This window comes from Cannabis sativa, chromosome 3, assembly GCF_029168945.1.
Source record: "Cannabis sativa cultivar Pink pepper isolate KNU-18-1 chromosome 3, ASM2916894v1, whole genome shotgun sequence".
Taxonomy (NCBI): domain Eukaryota; kingdom Viridiplantae; phylum Streptophyta; class Magnoliopsida; order Rosales; family Cannabaceae; genus Cannabis; species Cannabis sativa.
In genome coordinates, this window is record NC_083603.1 from 72,038,941 (window position 1) to 72,058,349 (window position 19,409).

The window sequence follows — 19,409 nt, forward strand, 5'->3', positions numbered from 1 at the left end:
TTCACTTTTAACATTTTTCGATACCCACATTAGATTGTAATCTTTTTGGAAGTTAAATCTGCATGATAGTTTTAGGATGTATAATGTGTGATTTTCGGACGAAAAAGATCTAATTTTGACCTTCGTTGTGATTCTTTACTCTTTGAGTCATAAATAACACGAAGAATGTATTTTGTTCTTAAAAAACAATTTGATCTGTAATACACCATGGTCGACCATACGTGTCTTGTTCAAGACTTGGGTGACCATGGGTATTCTCATGGGAGCTGGCTAGCCATAGGGGTGTACCCAAAAGTCTAGCCGACCAATGCTTAGACTTAGGGTCCCTGCTCGACCCTAGGCTGGGTCATAGAACCCTAGTCGGCCCTATCTATGCTTGGGAATCCTGGCTGGCCAAGGCCTAGTTCCAAGCAGGTGACTGAGTTTTTGTTCTCTTTTGAGCTCAATAGAGGTTTTGTCAAGGCCTTGTAGGCATATAAATTTGTAATCTCATATGTGGTTCCCTTGGAAACTCTATATAAGAGTTAATGGTGAGTTTATTATAGTCGAGTGTACAGCTTAAAATTTGCCATTTGTTTAATTTGATGTACTTGAGACGGTACTTCGCTGATACCTAGCCTTGTACAATACAATTTATATAGCAAGTACCCTTTGGTATGATTGGCCAGAATTTTGTCTGTACCTTGTAGCTTTGTCAAGTTGCTCACCTCCTCTTGTCTTTTCTATGTAGGTGATTTCAAGTATTGGTCTGGGGAGGTGACAACTGTGTTATCATAGGTTCAGTGAGTCTTACCTTTGTGGACTAGCATCTAGTCCGCTCTAATGACTTTCTGAGTGAACTCTGGGTTGATATTGATACATTATGGCCAAAACTAAGTAGTCTTAACGTAGAGCACCAACTTTTGACCCTCACATTCCAGGCTGGTAACAATGGGTAGGGTCAGTATAGTGGAGGAGTCCACGCAACCTCTAGACGGTAGAGATCAAGAGGTTGGCTAGGTAGAGGTGCCTGTAGTCGACCATGGTGTGGAGACCCCAAATAGCAAGTCTGAGGTGGAGGAGGTTGTACCTGCTAGGAGGAGACAATACATGACCTATTCTTTTTTCTCCAACAGCCCCCTAACTCGTATCATGGTGACAAACAACCCTTGAATAGGCTTGGCTAGCCTTCGATGATTGGTGTAGAACATGTTCTAATATAGGCTGGTGAGCCTCAAGTTCTCGAGTGAGACCATTGCGTCTCTCCTTCATCTGTTATCAGTGCCGAGACTCTTAATAAGATAAGAGAGAGTGGACTAGTGAGAGGTGTCCAGTGTGAGGTACCGTCAAGGAACCAACAAGCACACCAGTTGGCCCTCAACTTGATGGCGTGGTCCGAGCACCACATTCAACAGGGGAAGTACTACCTTTGCACCCATACTTTAGAGACATTACATCATACTTTAAAATGTGCCCAACACAACTCACCCCAAAAGGTATCAAGTACCTTTCAGCGATGTTTGTTCTTTATGTAGAGCTAGGCTGGCCTCAGCCTACTCCTTATGAGATTAGATGCTATTTTAACTTGAAATCTCCTCTGAAGTAGAATCAAACGGGGTACTTCTACTTTATCCAAATTGGCTATCAGTGGTTGGGTGATACCAAAAGTATGTCTTTATCGAAGGTGGGGGGACATGCCTGAAACTATTTCATTTCCTAAGATATCCAACAGGTCCGACACTACTGCTTTCAGAGAGTGCCCACTTACAAATGCTCCATTCCTACCCTTGTGATGAGGGAAATAATCTCCTTAACACCAAATCTCCAATTGAAAACTTTCGGTCTTTGACTTTTGAATTGACATGTTTGGCCACTTTTCTTTTGGTACGTTGTCATGCGTATTTAGGATTCTTCTCAGAGTTCTTCTACGAGATCCAGTGCTTCCTATAATAGGGCTTGGTTTGTGGCTAGATCATAAGAGCATCTACAATGGTGACATTCTTTAAAAGTGTCAAAAACTTCTACATCACTTAAAAATATATTGTTTTATTTTTATCTCTCTTCCACATTATTTTTGGCACTTGTTGTTCTAAAATAATCCAATGGTAAGCATTTCCTTTATGATCAAATTATAAAAAAAAAAATAAGAAAGAGAAGATATAAAAGATGCTATGGTAGGGCATTCTTTTGTGGCATTCTTTTTCATTCCAATGGTAAGCATCAATTAAAAAAATGCTAAAAATGTATACATGTCATCAAGCATCCTTCATAGCATCTCCATTGGAGATGATCTAAGTAGTTCTTCTATGGGAAAGGATTATATTCTCCACAAGGAACATAGCTTCGCATCTGTACACCATTAAAAATGGAGAATGTCCAGTGGTTGTTTGGGTAGTGGTCCTATACGCCCATAGTACGCGTGGTAGCTCATCCAGCCAATTATTTTGGCAAGCCAAGAGCTTTTTCTTGAGGGTGACCTTTATTATTTTGTTCACGACTTCTACTTGGCCATTCGCCTACAGTCTTGCAACTATGGAGAAACTTTTGATAACTCAATATTTCTTGCAGAATTCCTTGAATGCATTGCAGTCAAAATACTTGCCATTGTCCAAGATGATCTTATGGGGCAGTCAGTACCAATAGACAATGTTTTTTATTACAAAATCCAAGACATTTTTTTCCGTTATAGATTTCATCAACTCTACTTCTATCCACTTCATGAAATAATCCACAGTAACTATTGCATATTTAACTCTACATTTTCTCGTTGGGAGAGATCCTATAAGGTCAATGCCCCATACCGCAAAGGGCCAAGGGCTTGTCATCAATGTGATTTAATTTGGTGGGGTCCTTGGGATGTTTGCGAACCATTGACATGGGTCACAATTTAGGATGTAGTCTATGCAATCTTTCTTCATAGTGGGCCAGAAGTAGCCTTGTCTTAAAACCCTTCTTAGAGAGGCTTGGATCCCTAGTGTGATCTCCACAAAATCATTTCTGAATCTCTTGTATGATTTGTTTAGCTTTGGAGTTTGAGACACACCTCAGGTATGGCATGCTAGGCCTCTCCAGTAAAGGATACTATCTATCGTGAGATAATGGGGGGATTGATATTGTATCCTTCTGGAAGCTGTCCGATCTTGAGGCAATTCTCCCTTTGTAAAATAGTCGATGATCAAGTCCATCCAACTTGATACTTATCATTCTTTACAATCTCAACCTTGGACACAATACTTGGGGCTACAAGATACTTGATAGGGGGTACTCCCAGTTTTTCCATTTCCTGATCTAATGCTAACTTAGCTAAGCAGTCTGCATGAACATTCTTTTCTTGGGGAATTTATTCAATTCTGTAGCTCTTGAATTCTTGGAGAAACTCAATCGTAGCTAAGACACATGCAGAAATCTTTTCTCCTTGGGTTTGATATTCTCCCAACACTTAGTTAATAACCAGTGGAGAGTCACTAAAGACTTTTATCTTGTGGGCTCCCATGGCTTTGGCCAGTCTCAACCTTACGAATAAGGCTTTATACTCGTCTTCATTATTAGAAACTAGAAATTTAAACCTTCAAGCTATTTGGAGCCTTAACCCCTCTAGAGATATCAATGGTAATCCTGCCACAGATCCGTTCTCGTTTGATGCACCATCAACGTATACCCTTCAAGTGGGAAGAACAGGGTCTGGTAAGTCATCCATCACTTCTGTTTCATTGTATTCAAACATAAAGGCTGTGAGGGCTTGTCCTTTAATCACATTGTGGATAATATATTATATATCAAACTGACTAAGATCCATCACTCATTTGAGGAGCCTCTCAGAGGCTTCTGGTTTCTAAAAGACTTGCCATAGCGGATGGTTTGTGAATACTTTAATTGTATGTGCCTAAAATTACGACTACAACTTCCCTGATGCAATCAAAAGGCAAATATCTAACTTTTCAATTAAAGGGTATCAGATTTTAGCCTTTATTACCTGCTTATTGATGTAATTCACCGGGTGCTGAACTTCTCCATCCTCTTAGACTAGGGCTACACTGACTACATTCTCAGAGATGGCTAGGTATAAGTACAGATCTTCCTCGTGAACTGGTTTGGACAAGACTGGCGATTGCACATATGTTCTTTCAATTTCTTGAATACTTCTTTGCAATCTTTGGTCCACTTAAACTTTTGACTCTTCTTTAGGATGTTAAAAAATGGGATACATTTATTGGTAAATTGAGAGATGAATCAGCTCAAAGTAGCTATCTTTCTTGTTGAGCTTTGCACATACTTTTGTTTCTTAGGTGGAGGCATGTCTAGCAAGACTTGTATTTTTACTGAGTTTGTTTCTATCCCTTGTTGTCTTACTATGAATCCAAGAAATTTTCTAAACTTGACACCGAAAGTGTATTTCTTGGGATTGAGCTTCATCTCGTACTTCCTCACTACTTCAAAACACTTTTTGAGATCATCTAATTGACCTTTACTAGTTTTAGATTTGGCTAGTGTGTCATCTACATATACCTCCATATTTTTTTCTAAGAAATTCTTGAACATTCGGTTCACCATGTGTTGATATGTGGCTCCTACAGTTTTTAGTCCAAAGGGCATGAATAGATAGTAATATACCCCTTTATCGGTTTGGAAATTGGTACATTCCTGATCTGCTACATGTATTTTGATCTAGTTATTTCTAGTGTATGCATCCATGAAGGAAAATAACTCCAAATTGGAGGTGGCGTCCATCATTTAATCAATTTTGGGTAACGACAAGCAATCTTTCGGGCAGGCCTTGTTCAGATCTGTGAAGTCAATGCATATTCACAATTTTTTGTTCAGTTTGGGTACTAGAACTAGGTAGCCAGCCATTTTGGATAGTACACATCTCTGATGAAGGTGTTCGATATCATCTTACCCACGCTTTTTCTAAGGCTTTTAACTTTACCAAATTTAGAGGATGCCTTTTTTTAGTATAGGAGGCATGTCTTCGTTAACGTTTCAAACATGAGTGATCACATGCGGGCTCATTTTGATAATATCTCCATGACACCATACAAATACATCCACTGACTCTTTGATGGTGCTTAAAATTTCATTCATATCATCAGGACCCCAAGCCTTTCCCTAAGCAAATGACTTTGGTTCGGTCTTGATCACGAATTCCTACTTCCTCGATCTTTTCCATAGGCCTTGAAATGGTCTTAGAGCCAATACAGGGATCCAACTCATCTTTCCCTTTTAACAAGATTGTATTTCCAGTCCCCTAAGCCATGAAAATGGCTTGATGGGTAGCCACATTATAACACTTTTTCATCTCCCTTTGATTTATACGAAGAGTTCGAACCCTCACTATTTGAGTGGGAAATTTGAGGCATAGGTGCCTGATCGCAGTAATGGCTCTAAAATCCACCATGGCCGGATGTCCCAAAATCACATTGTAAGTTGTAGGGCAGTCTACTACAACAAAAGTGCAATAATTAAACATGCTTTGGGAGGTATTTGGACACAAGGTGACTGGGAGCCTTACCTTTCCCATGGGTACAAGGGTAGTCCCATTGAACCCTATGAGCTGTGAACCACTCAGGGAGAGATCTTAGTCATTGAGTCTAATGGCAACAAAATCGTCTTTAAATAGAAGGTTTACTGAACAACCATTGTTTATCATAATTTTGGTGGCAATTTTATTGGAAATGGGAGTTTCAATTACCAATGGGTCATAATGAGGGAAACGCACTTTCTTGGCATCTTCTTCTATAAAGGTGATAGTTTGGTCCATGAGCGAAGCCTTTGTGCCAGGAGCTGGTTGACTTCCCATACTTCTCCATCATGATCAAAGTCCTTAATTAGCATAACGATTCAGCTTATTTCATGTAGTTCCTCCATTATGTGGCCCTCCTAAAATCATTGCTACCCTTCCATTTAGTCTAGGAGGATGTCTTGGCACAAGATGGTGTTAGGAAAGGAATCTCAATGGAATTTTCTTTTTTGGACCTTAAGCTCTAGGAGCACTGGTGCTCTAACTTGTCCTCCATTCATGTACGACAATTTGTCATTTATCCATTTGTACAAGTGACCTAGCCTTATTAGGCTCTCAATCTCATCTTTCAAGTTTTTGCATTCATTGGTAGTATGACCAATATCGTTGTGATATTTGCATCTTTTGTTGGGATCTCTTTCCGTGAACTATCCAGGTACAGAGGAGGCAATCTCCGGTAGTGGGTGTTTTCCCTTGTGGCCAAGTATACACTTTCTTGGGTGTCCACTAAATCGGTATAATGGGTATATTGGGAGATGTAGCCTTTCTTTTGCCTCTTGTTCTAAGTCAGCGTGCTTCCTTTCAACGACCTCTTACTTTAGAAGGTTTAAAGAGCTTCCGCTGCACTTGCTATAGATGGTGCTGATTGAGCGAGATATTGCGAGCTCACTCTGAGAGCCAGGTTACCCCTAGCACTCTAACACTAGACTAAGTCGGGGTAAGAGCAAGGTTGTGGGTATATCCTGGTGTTGTTAAAAACTATATGATGGGCATTCCACTTGCCTGTGGCGTGACAGGTGGGGTAATTCTTAGAAACTACATTTCAGGAACATACCATGGGCAACCGGTAGGGTAATATCCTCCAAAAGCAGCTATTTGTGCTTCCACTAAATTGTTAGATTTTTGGGCCCTCTTCTGGAAGTCTTGAAGACTAACGGATCATTCTTGATGAAGTTCATTCTAGAAAGAGGTTCTCGTTCGGATACCAGCTTGTAGCAACACCAACTACTATCCATCATCCACTTTTTTGGTTGTGGAAGCTTCTTCCTTAAATCTTTTTATAAAATTTTTCAGAGTTTTAACTGGTAGTTGTTTAATGTTGGTTGAAGTGCTGACCTCAAGGTTTATTTTCTTGGCTGCCATAAACTACCTTTTGAAACTAACTTGCAACTTATTTTAGTAGTCCACGGATCCAAGCTACATTTTTTAAACCCCATTGCAGTGGACCCTCCTAATGTCAGCGGGTAACATAATCAGTTCACGTCATTAGTGATTCTCATCATTGTCATTACGCGATTAAATCTCGATAAGTGATCACTAGGATCTGAGTCTCCATCACATAAGTTCATTTTGGGCATTTTAAAATTCTTTGGGAGCTCCGCTTCAAGTATGTTTCTGGCACAAGCTTTCTAGTCCTAACAATCAGACTCAAAATAATCCCCCCTTTGCCTTAGGAAGACTTTGGCTATATCTTTTCGGGGGATGGCAAGTTCAGCTAGGATGCCCTTATTCAATGCACTATTTGAGACTAGTACAACATTCTTTTTTCCCTCTAAGTGATTTCTAAGATCACTGTGCTTGGCGTTAAGTTTTTGTCTCAAGTTGATAGGAGGATCCTTGTGACCCTTCCTCTATTTCTCCCTCGACTCTAGGTGCACAGATACACTTTTTTGGTCTCCCCGATCTTAAGGACCAGTATTTTGCTTTGGAAACCTGTCCCTCTATGCCCCTTTCCTTTTAAGGATATCAGGACGAACTCTTCGTGGATCTTGAGGCTTCTTATTTCTTTCATGAATGGCTATTGGGTTTGCCTTTGGGGAACCTTCAGAAGGGTATCGAATAGGGCTTTGCTCCTGATTCTTGTGCCTCTAACTTTCTAAGGTTGTGGAGATTCCTCTTTTATTTTGTCTTGCCCAGTCGTCCTGTTCTTAGATGCACATGGATGCATGTAGTTTCCATCACTTTTTGCATGGCAATCATTATTTCTTGCATCATTTAAATTTCTTCTTTTGCTTTTCCAACTCAGCTTCATAGTCAGTGCGTTTCTGTCTTAACACTATAAATTCGGTGTAACTACCATCACCATATGCCTCATATTCCTCTTGGTTTTTGTCGTATTCTTGATTGTTAGTTTCATCTTGTTCTTCCACCTCTACACGTGAAGCTACTTTTTCATTCTCTGGCCTCTTAGGGCCTTGAGGTTGACGTGGTTGATGTGCATTGTTCCTTCTCAACACCATCGTACTAAGAATTTATTATGATATTCCTTCTATGGAAATCTTCCTACAACTCTCAATGAAAGCACCAAAATGTTGATCGATATTTTCAGCAACAAATTAATTAGAATTGTTTAAATAATTAGAAGAAATTCAATGCAAGTATTTTTACGTGGTTTGGGCATTAATGAGCCTTAGTCAACGAGTCACTGCTATTTAATATAGTAGTTTTTACAGAGGGTGTTTACACTGTTTTTTCTGATCCCTTTTTCAAAATATAGTTGGGGTATTGATAGCCTCATAAGGAAGGTGAAAAATTTACTATTGTTCCAAGTGTGGAAGTTAGGGCTGAACATTTAGACCCGCAAATCCGAAAAACCCGACCACCCGCCCCGACCCGCTGTAAAAAAAACTAAAAATTTAAAAACCCGTGTGGCGGGTCGGGTTCAACCCGAAAATACCCCACACGGGTTTCGGGTTCGGATATTAAAATTTTTTTTTTTGTTGGTCGGGTTCTAACCCGTAACCCGAAAAAACATTAAAAAATTTATTTTTTTATTATATTAAAATATTAATAATATTAATTTATAGTTTATCATATTTTTCGATTGAATTCACTGTCAGTGACTAATAGTTATTATATGCCTATTTATTGTTTACTATTCATTAAAAGGTCACATTTATTGTTTACTATTATTCATTAAAAGGTCACTGACTATACATTATTTTCGAACCAACTCGACTAGAGTCCAAGCCAAGACACAAGACTCAAAAAAAAAAAACCTTATAACTTCTTATATATATAATTATATGCCTATTTATTGTTTACTCTATTATTATATAATTAGCTTGGTCAAACTTTTGCCCCCATTAATAGAGAACTGTCTAGAAAACTAAAAGGTCAGAACTATTATAACTGCATGGGGTTCTTTGGAATTGTTGTGGGATGTTTATGTTAAATATAAAAAAAATTAAATTTCATCTAAGTCCATAAATGAAACATTCGGGCTTAGCCCAATAACACCCGAACCCGACCACACCCAACCCGCAATACCCGACCCGAAACCCGCCATACCCGAACACCCGAAAATTGGGTTTGGTTGTGCATTTCCAAGACCCGAAATCCGAAAACCGAAACCCGACCACCCGAAAACCCAAAAACCCGACCCGTGTGCAGCCCTAGTGGAAGTATTACTTGCACAAGTTCCTAGGTTCAGATAACAGGGTATGTATGTCAATCTGGTAGGTTCTATAGGCGTTTCCTAGGTGTTTGGTGAGATAAGCCCTTAACCTTCCTTAATTGATGTGATAGTTCATTGTGCACTCGTCATAATATTCATAGATCAGAGTGTAATCGCCAAATAGTGGGTTTAATGCCTCTAACATGTCTTTTCAGAGCCATTCATAGATGTCTTCCCCATGCTGCATTTGATGCGCCTATACTAACTTAGGTTCGGGATCCAACATCCAGACTTGAATGTTTTTTGTAGCTCCGTGAGGTGGGCGTAATTCTTAACTTAGCATAACATGACTGAAGCTCCTGGAGGGGCTTCTCGGACATGACCATTAGGTCTCAAACTGTTGTCTAAATAGGTTTACCTTAATTACTCTTCATATTTAGGCTCTCCTACCACTTGGTCGACTTTGGGATTGCCATGTGTATTAGGAAAAATCCAGGGCAACAGTTAGCGAGGGAAAAAAGTTTGAGGTTGAGTACAATAACTATAGACAACAATGGGGAAAGGTAGCGATGAAAAGAGTTACCTAAATTGGAACATGGGTGCGAATTAATGTTCCACTTTGAGACATATCGTGGCCTAGAGTGAGTCAGGACATTAAAAACTAATTATTGGATGACATAAAGGTAAACTTAATTTTACTATTCGTCGTTTTTACTATTAGTTGTAATTTGTACTTATAACTATGATTGTCAATTTTTTTAGGCCGCATTCGATATACCAAAGACGGATAAGAAATTAACCATTTCAAAAGGTGGAGAGAGATGAAAGGATTGGAAAAATACCCTAATAAAAGGTATTTTTACAATCAAAGATGTGGCTACCCAACTTCTTTATAAGGTACCGAAACTGTATGAAAGCATAATTTATTTGCAACAATGGAGAGAGTTTGTGGCTAGAAGATTGGGTCCAGACATTGAGGTAAGGAGAAAAAGGCCCGAAAGGGAAGGGCAAAAAGTATTTACAACTATCACATCGGATGAGGTGGTGTAAGGATGGTTCAAGAAAAAAATAAAGAAAGAGGCAGGCAACCAAATTACCAAATTTGATAGATTTGAAATATGGGAAAGACTTCACATGAACACGAAAGGCATGGTGGAGGACCCAACTACAAAAATCGTTAAGCAGATTGTAAGTTTAAAGTATAATTTCATTTATACTGTTATGTTTCATAATTTATTTCTAACTCTATTTTTTATGTTTGTAGGATGACTTTCGTAAGCAAGTGGAAGAGGGAGTTATGCATGTAGAAGGTATGAGGGACGTGTTGACCATAGCACTAGGGACAAATAAGCATGGTGGTCGGGTTCGAGCCATGGGTTATTGCATCACCTAGGCCAAATATTTCAACACACCATCCCCTAAAAGGAAAAATACAGATGGGTCGAACAAGACATCATCAGATTTGAAAAGACGCATCTATGAGACAGAGGAAAATAATAGACAACTGCAGGAGAAAGTGGATGAGCTTATTTGTCTAGTTTGTTTCTAGTATAGTAGCATTGCGGGTACATCCCATGCGACAAGTTCTATAGCTGGAGGAGCATCGAATGAACAAGCCCATGCTGACCTTGCCTCTGATCCTGTAGCACAATCATCGAGTCCTGCCAATGTCTCTACTTCACCAGATCCCATAGCATAACCATTGGGTGCTGCCAATGTCTCTACTCCATCACGACTGTATTTTAGGAAGGTTTTTGCTCCCGCAACAGCACCGTCACCTACTAATGGTAGTTCAAAAGAGGTAATCTTAATATTATTTACGAATTGATCTAATGCAAAATTAAAAATATGGTCAATTTACAAACTGAATTGTTGCTTGTTTAATTTGGATATGCAGACCTTTTTGTATTGGATGCATTGTTGGTTGGAGCCTAGAAGAGGTAATCTTAATATTATGTTTCACTTGATGCTTGTACTCATCAAACCAAGTACGCATGGTGGCGTACTTGGATCGAAGGAATGGCAACATACCAGATTATTTAAAATTCATCATATCCATGTGAGTTCTATATCAAACATCCCAATTTATAAGCGTGTTTTATATTTATAAATTTATATATGCTAACTTTACTTTTTGTGTAGATCATTCACCATTTACAATCAAATGACAAGGTAACCTGATAGACCTATCCACTGGATAACTCTTATATGTCTTGAACAACGAGATGACAATAATGTAGATACTACGTCATAAAATTCATTGAAAATTATATGACAGTAGAAGATCCAATACTAGAATTGACATAACCGGTGAAATAATTAATAAGTATTATAATGAATATTATTTTTTATTGAATAGCATATGATAATAAGTTTTTATTAATTAATATTTACATTTATTTTACAGGGTAAGTTCTCCATTTTGTACACAAATGACGAGATAAATATTATGCATGATCGGTGGATTCTTTACGTGAATGCAAAATCAGAGCGACAATGGTTGCGTTGTTGATCAGTGTGTATATATTTCAATTTATTGTTACTATATATATTTATAAATATATTTAGATGATTATTAGTGTTAGTTTAATTATTATTACTATATAGATTTTTAATAATATTTAGATGATATTAGTGTTAGTTTAATTATTGTTACTATATAGATTTTTAAATATATTTAGATGATATTAGCGTTATCTTAATTATTTTGACTATATAAATTTGTAAAAAAAATTAAAAATTAACGCAGGAAAAAAAATGGCAGAAAATCAGTATTTTTCCTCTATGTTTATAATGTAACGATTGAAAAAGCTGTCGCCGAAAAAAATATTTTAAACTTAAAAATCATAACTTGTACTATATGGCACAGTTTAAAAACGTTGCATATAATGGAGTATAGGGGACAATTTTAAACTATCGCCTATAGTATAGGGCATGGTTTTAAACCATTAATTGGGAATTTGAAATTAGCGACTGTTTCGAATCACCACCTATTCTGCCCATTTTGTGACGGTCGTTAAGGTGACAGTTATAGAAACTGACGAGAATACTTTACTCAACTATTTGAAAACATCAAGAAAAACCAGTTTTGTAGTAGTGAATGGATGGTCAGGATGTCTTAAATTAGTTATGTACTAGTTAGAAATGAGGAATGATGGATGCTAGATATTATTTATGTATTTTATTGACTTGATAAATCTATCTATTCACTGACTACATAACTGTAGAGATATTAATGCTCTTTTATATTGAAGAGTGGTCCTAATATTATTCCAAATATTTTCTTATAGACATAGGACTTAATCCATTAATATTTTCAATAGGTATTTTGTAAAATAAATTAAAGGATCATTTATAAACTTTATCTTCCTACAAGGGTCAAAGTTTGATATTTGACCACCTAAGTTATGGATATTACATATCTGTCACGATCTAAGACTCGGGTCGTTACATTGATTGTCACTTTATCGGAGACAAAATCAAAGATTCCATGATCAGACTCATACCAATAAATGGCACACTTCAGCTCATACAGATGCCTTTACCAATCCACTATCCCTTCTATAGTTTTGACTTCTCACATCAGCAAAATATCCTTAAATAAAAGCCCATCTTGAGGGGGGTAAGAAGTTCTAATATGCTTTGTTATTGTTTTGTTAGTTTAGTTACAGTCTGTTTGTTCATTGGTTAGTTGGGTTATCATGACCATTGGGCTTGGGTTAGTTTGGCCTAACTAATGAGAGTTAGTTTATTTTTATGATTTGGTTAGTTAATATATGCTTCTCATTGAGCTATATATATATAGGCTCATCTCTATAATCCTAATTCATTCAGTTTTAATATAATTTCATTTTCATTTTCTTCTCTCCAATCTTCTCGTTCCGCAATAGAATGTAATTTTTATCTTTCATTTCTACTATATTTTGAGATCACTCGATTCTTATACATTATAATTTTATGTGGTTTACAATTATTATTTGTTATTATTTCTCATGTTTAGATCAATAGGTATAGAGTTCACTGACATTATTTTCACCAACCATACATATTGTTCTATTTATAATGTGTAACCCCTAGATTTCATTAGTTAAATTTACCAACAAATCTAGCTTGAAGAGATCCGACATAAAACTGTTCCCCGTGCTGGCTAAATTCACTAATAGAGGTGGAATAATAGCGGTCGAGAGATATGTTACGCAAGATGACACCATTTCCATTAATCTCTATGGCTTTAGGGATAGTTCCACCAACTAGATTCGTTGTTGTCACTGCCACCCAAAAAGAGTCTCCTCTAGGGCTCTTCCTAATGTTATCAGGCCTGCCTTCGAGGTTGATAATAACTTCTGATTTAAAAGCCATGGGACCTTTTAGCCAATATTTTTGAATTCTCTTAGGTATGTACTCACTTACAAGAACATACGAGCTGTCATTACTTATTGCCACTCCGGCTGCTCCACCTAGCCCCCTTAGAAGCACTGTTACATTTTTTGATACGGGGTTGTATTTTAGTAATCTTCCTGTTGAGTCATTCAATAAAACTGCTACTGGCAATTCGCTGCGAGAACATGTAAAACCTTAATTTTAGTAAAAACTACGTACTCACACAAGTACTTACGTACAAATATATACATAATAATTTCCTAAGTTATATTCTTCTCTACCCTTACTTTGGGAATGCATATATATCTATATATTTATATTTATATACCTTATTTGGTATACAGAACTGGCATCTGTGAAATAAACCTCTCCAGTAAGTTGGTCAACATTTAAGCCGTCAGGCGATTTAAAAGGCACCCCTTCTGCTTCAGTGGCTAGTTGTACTGCAAGTGTTTCATTAGCTCCCACAAGAAGTCCTTTATAAGCATCTGCAATATATAAAAGGTTTTCTTTGTAATAGAAATCGATTCCTAATGGTCTTCCACAAATTGGTCCCAAAAGACCTAGGGCATTTCTTCCATCACACACTAATCTAGACCTGAAATATAATCAAATTTGAAAATGCATAAATTTATATCAAACAATATTAATTAAAACAAAAGTTAAGCATAAATTTTTATGGTAACTTCATTTCAATCTATAAATGTAGAAATATATAAATATATATATATATACATATATGATACCTATTTGGTGAAGTAATATACACTTCTGTGAAACTAGATCCATTATATTTGATAATTCTGCCATCTGAAATGCCAGTATATGGTCCTCTACCAAGGGAGTCAAAGATAATTGCTTCAGGGCCTACTGAAGTTGATGGTAAATACAACCTTTGAAAGTTATTAAGTGTAGATTGCGGTATAACTATATGTATGGAAAAGGAAAGAAAAAGAAAGGCAATCATGATATTGATGATGCCCATGATTGTTGCTTGAAAGGCTTTCAATTTTTCTTATATTATTGATAAAGGTTTTTACAAGTATTTATAGGGATTTAGTCATTTCATCTTCATAACTGTATTTAGTCAATGTTATATGTATAAATATATATAAGAGCTGCCTAATTTTAAATAAAGTTAGGTAATAACCACTTGGGGCTAGCTCAAGTGGCCATAGGTGGGTGTGTGAGTGTTGGAGGTCCTGGGTTCGAGTCCCAGGTAAAACATGATGTAATATATAAACGCTTGAATCAAAAAAAAAAAAAAGTTAGGTAATTGCTTAAAGCCCCAAATATAGGTGGTTATTATTAATTAATACATTTATATATTTAAAGTTTTTTAAGGCTATAATTTATAAGTTGAATTTTTGTGAGGAAAGAAAAAGATATGAAAAATATAAAAAAAAAAAAAATTAGAGAAAAAAATAAATTAATTAATTTTTTTTTGATTTAAAATTAATTAAATTTTAAAGTTTGATGTAGAAAATTTTATTAAATTGAGTGCTTTTCTTTATAATTTTTCTTTTCATTCTAAATATGAAAATTCATTAAGTGCTAAAAAAATATTAAGATTTGTTTTTCATATATTAATATTAAAGCTATTTGAACCACTCGAGCCTAGCTCAAGTGGCCATAGGAGTGTGTGTGTTGGAGATTCTGGGTTCGAGTCCCAAGTTATGCATGGTTGTAATATATAAACATTTAAATAAAAAAAAATTAAAACTATTTATCATTAATTTGTACCCCAAAACTATTATCTATTTATACTTTATTGTTGGACTAAAAGATGAAGCTGAAGATTAAAAGATTATACAATGTAAATGTTTTAATTTATTGATTTATTAACATATATAAATATTTGTGATTGAATTTTAAGTACAATTTTGGGGCTAAATTTCAAGTACAATTTTAATTTTAAAAGTTTCAAATTAATTCATTAATAGGCTATTTAGGATTGTGAATAATTTAAATTAATTTTTATTGATTAAATTATTTAAAATATGTTTTTGTGGTATTTTTTAATTTAGATTATACACATGATAGTGCCAACTACGTACACACAGTGCCCGCAAGTTAAATGATGGCCATGTAAATCTTAACATCATCATTCTATGATAAGAAATGGATAGAAGTTGAATTATACAACACTGTTAATAGTTTGAGGTACTTTTTTTTTTCTTTTCAAATAAACTAGGGGTCACAACAAAATACAAGATATAGTTCTGGAAAAAAAAATCTTATATAATCTTTTTTGAAAAAAAAAAAAACCAACACAATTCTATGTATTATAGAAGTAAGTAGTCTCCCATTACCAATATGTACATGTGTAGATGAGCTCTTTTGATTTGACTATTTATATTATATATAAGAGAAATGTTAAAGGGTACCGGTGGTGTCTAGCACCCTTCTATGTGTTAATATCGCTATTGGTCCAACTAAGTATGAGATCCCATATAATTTAATATAATAATTTTTAGGAAGTATCGCTAGCCAATCGCAACGCGATATGTCGAAAAGGTATCAGGCACCACTGGTACCTAATAACAATGCTCTATATATAATAAGAGTTTTTTTCACCTCCAAACTCTTTTACAATTTTACCCTTTGATTAATGTTTTTTATTTTAATTTTTTATACAAGAATTTTATTGTAATTTAAAAATAACTTTCTTATTTAATAAAAACAATTAATTCCCTTTATTTTAGGGTTGTACATCGGTCGGTTTAGTCGGTTTATACTATATATTTTCCAACCCAACATAAAGATCGGGTTATAAAATTCTGCATGCAAACTGCCCAATTTAAAAAAAAAAAATTCTGTACCCGACCGACGGGTTGGGCGGGTTAACCCGCCCAAACCGAATTAGGATGTTTTTTTTTTTTTTTTTTTCAGATTCAACTAAAATAAAAATTAATAACATTAAATACATAATATTCCAAATCTAAATTCAATTTAGGGTTTGGGTTTTTTTTAATATATATTATATATTATTATATATTATATAATATATATATAAAAAATAAAAAAATAAAAAAAATAAAACTGAAAATCGGGTTAAATCGGTTTGGGCGGGTTCATTGGGCAGTTTGGGTCAAAATTCAACCCGCCCAATTTACAGATTGGGCGGTTTAGAATTTTGTCAAGTTATGTCGGTCTGTATTTTTTTTCGGTTTTGTCGGTTTGGTTTGGTCGGGTTATTCGGGTTGGGCGGTTTACGAAAATTTCTGTACAGCCCTACTTTATTTATCGGATTTCATGTCTTTTAGTTTTTACCTTTTACAACTTCATCCTTTTAATTTCTTTTATTTTAACTTTTTCACAACTATCTTATTGTATTTCACATTTTTGCAACTTTATCCTTTTAATTTCTTTTATTTTTACTTTTCACAAGAATTTTATTGTATTTCAAAAATAACTTTCCTATTTAATAATAAAAAAAAAAATTCCCTTTGTTTATCTTAGTTTTCACAAAAATAATGCAAGATGATTGATAACTAGGGTTAACAAATCGGGTCAGACATGATAACACAACTTGAAACTTGCACAAGAGTTAGTGGATTTGGGTTTGCTTTAAATGGAATCGGGTTGACTTGTCTAACCCGTTTAATAAACGGGTCGTGTTCGGGTTGACACGGCTATTACAAAATTAACTCGTTAATGACCTATTTAAAGTTATTGTAGTACTTTAACATGTGATAAATGTGCTATAAACTTGTTGAATACTTCATAAACGTGTCATTAGTTGACATGTTAAACAAAATATGCTTATAAATTGGTTACACGGGTCATGTCGTGTCAACCCATTTATAAACAAGTCGTGTTCGGGTCAAGTATATACTTATTATACATGAGTCTCGACACGACACGAACACGACCCGCAAACACGAAATGTCACCCCTAATGATGACAAATATTTATCTCTCAGTCTCTACCTTTCACCACGTATTGTAGTATTGTTAATTTATTACCATCCTCAATACTCACCACCTCATGCTTATTCATCTTATTTAGGTTAATTATTTATTTGTATTAGCTTTTTTTCGTATGTGTTCTACAAATATATGTATTCACATTTTTCTAAGTCTTGTTTAGGCTTAATATTGTAGAAATTCTAAGAAAAAATTATGGGCTTACTACACTACACACTAATGTTGGGTCATGAACTATTTATTTTTGAGCTAGAATACTTAGTAATTTGCTCTTTTAATTTTCGACAATACTAATTATGTTCCTTAAAATATACGACTTGTTAAAAATTCCCTTGAACTTTTATATTATTAGAAATTTAGTTATTTTGTTAGGTTTCGTCTCATTATTCTGTTTAAATGCCGATATATTTTTGTAAATTAGCACCCTTGTTCCCTAAACTTTGAAAACTATCAAATCGTACTCCCTCAAAATAAAAATGAGAATGATTCAATATTTTTTTTAGTAAAGCTTAAAAAATTAATTTAGATCTTTAAAAAAAATTATTTTGAATAATTAAGAAAATTAAAAAAGAAATTAAAATATTAAAACTAATTAACTGATTTAAAAAATTATTTATTTTTTTATTAGAAAATAGATTAAGATATAAAAAAAAAATATATTAAAATTTTAATTTTTGTAAAAACTAAATTTTAGGGGAACAAGTTTGAGTCTCTTTTTTTCCCTAAAAATCTAAATTTTTTTAAGTAAACATAACTATTTTTTAGTTTAATTTCTATTTTTTTTTTCAAAATAATTTTATATTTTTATTGAAATTTTAATTATATTTCTTTATTTTTTAATGAGTTTATAAATATAATAAACTTGATTTTTTCTTTAAAAAATCTTAGTTTGTTCTAAATTATTTATTGGATATTCAACAAGTTTAGTTTGATTTTTTAAGGTAAGTGTTTATAAATAAAATAGAGTTTGAAAAAAAAAATTAAGAATAATTTAAAATTTTCAAGTAAAGTATATATCTTTTAATTAATTATATATTTTTTGTCAGGTTTTTTAATAACTTTTATTGATTTTTTCAGAATTAATATAACAGTGTAATTTTTAAAATTAATTTTTTTAATAAAAAGAGGCAGAATTTTGTATTGGTCAAAGTTTAGGAGGTAAGAATATTGATTTTTAATGGTAAAAGAAACAGAACCTAACAGAAGGGACACACTTATATAATTGCTATATTTTAGGGGGAATTTTTAACAAGTCATATATTTAGGGGAAATTCTATAATGCACCCCCTTAAAATGGATATATTAATGCACCCTTATCTGTTTTAGCACTCGAAATAATTTTTTAGTTAAATTTTTTTTCATGGTCATGTACGTTATAGTTACTTAAGAAATCCAGTAAAATTTTAAGAAATTCGGAAAAGTTTAGCACGCCAAAAAATACGTTCAAACAGTGTGTTGCACGTGTGACTATTTTATTTTATACGCGTGTAAAATAGACTGTTTGAACATTGTTTTCTATATTGTAAATTATTCTGAATTTTTCAAAATTTAGTAGGTTAACTTAAATAGCTATAACGTACATGAATATGAAAAAAAAAATAGACTAAAAAATTCTTCTGGATGCCGAAACAAGTCAAGGGTGCATCAGTACATCACTTTTAAGGGGTGCATTGTAGAATCACCCTATATTTAGGGAGCAGAATCAGGTATTGTCAAAAGTGCAGGAGCAAAAATACTAATTATTCTTTGAGCTATTAGAAATTTATTAAAAGTGAGAAAAAACTATTTGTATATCTTCATGATTTACTTGGACTAACAAGCATTATGAAAAACCCAATATATTTTAGAAATATAGAAGAAATAGGCTTGAAAATTAAAAATGTTGCAATGAACTCCAACAAGAAAAAGGTGGAGATCTTACGTTTTTGTATATTATTATTCGTTCTAAGAGTGTAATCACATGTCACTTTAGAATTGGGATTCAGGT

At 34.4% G+C, this 19,409-nt stretch overlaps 1 protein-coding gene across 1 annotated transcript; it reads right to left on the minus strand.

Moving 5' to 3' along the window:
• Positions 1 to 13,034: 13,034 nt before the first annotated feature.
• Positions 13,035 to 14,560, minus strand: LOC115711308 (protein STRICTOSIDINE SYNTHASE-LIKE 12-like). The gene is made up of 3 exons (XM_030639644.2): positions 14,240 to 14,560; positions 13,822 to 14,091; positions 13,035 to 13,668 (listed from the first exon to the last, which is right to left on the minus strand). The coding sequence occupies exons 1-3, from the start codon at positions 14,476 to 14,478 to the stop codon at positions 13,197 to 13,199; spliced, it is 981 nt and encodes a 326-aa protein (XP_030495504.1). The 5' UTR covers positions 14,479 to 14,560; the 3' UTR covers positions 13,035 to 13,196.
• Between the last annotated feature and the right edge of the window lie 4,849 nt (positions 14,561 to 19,409).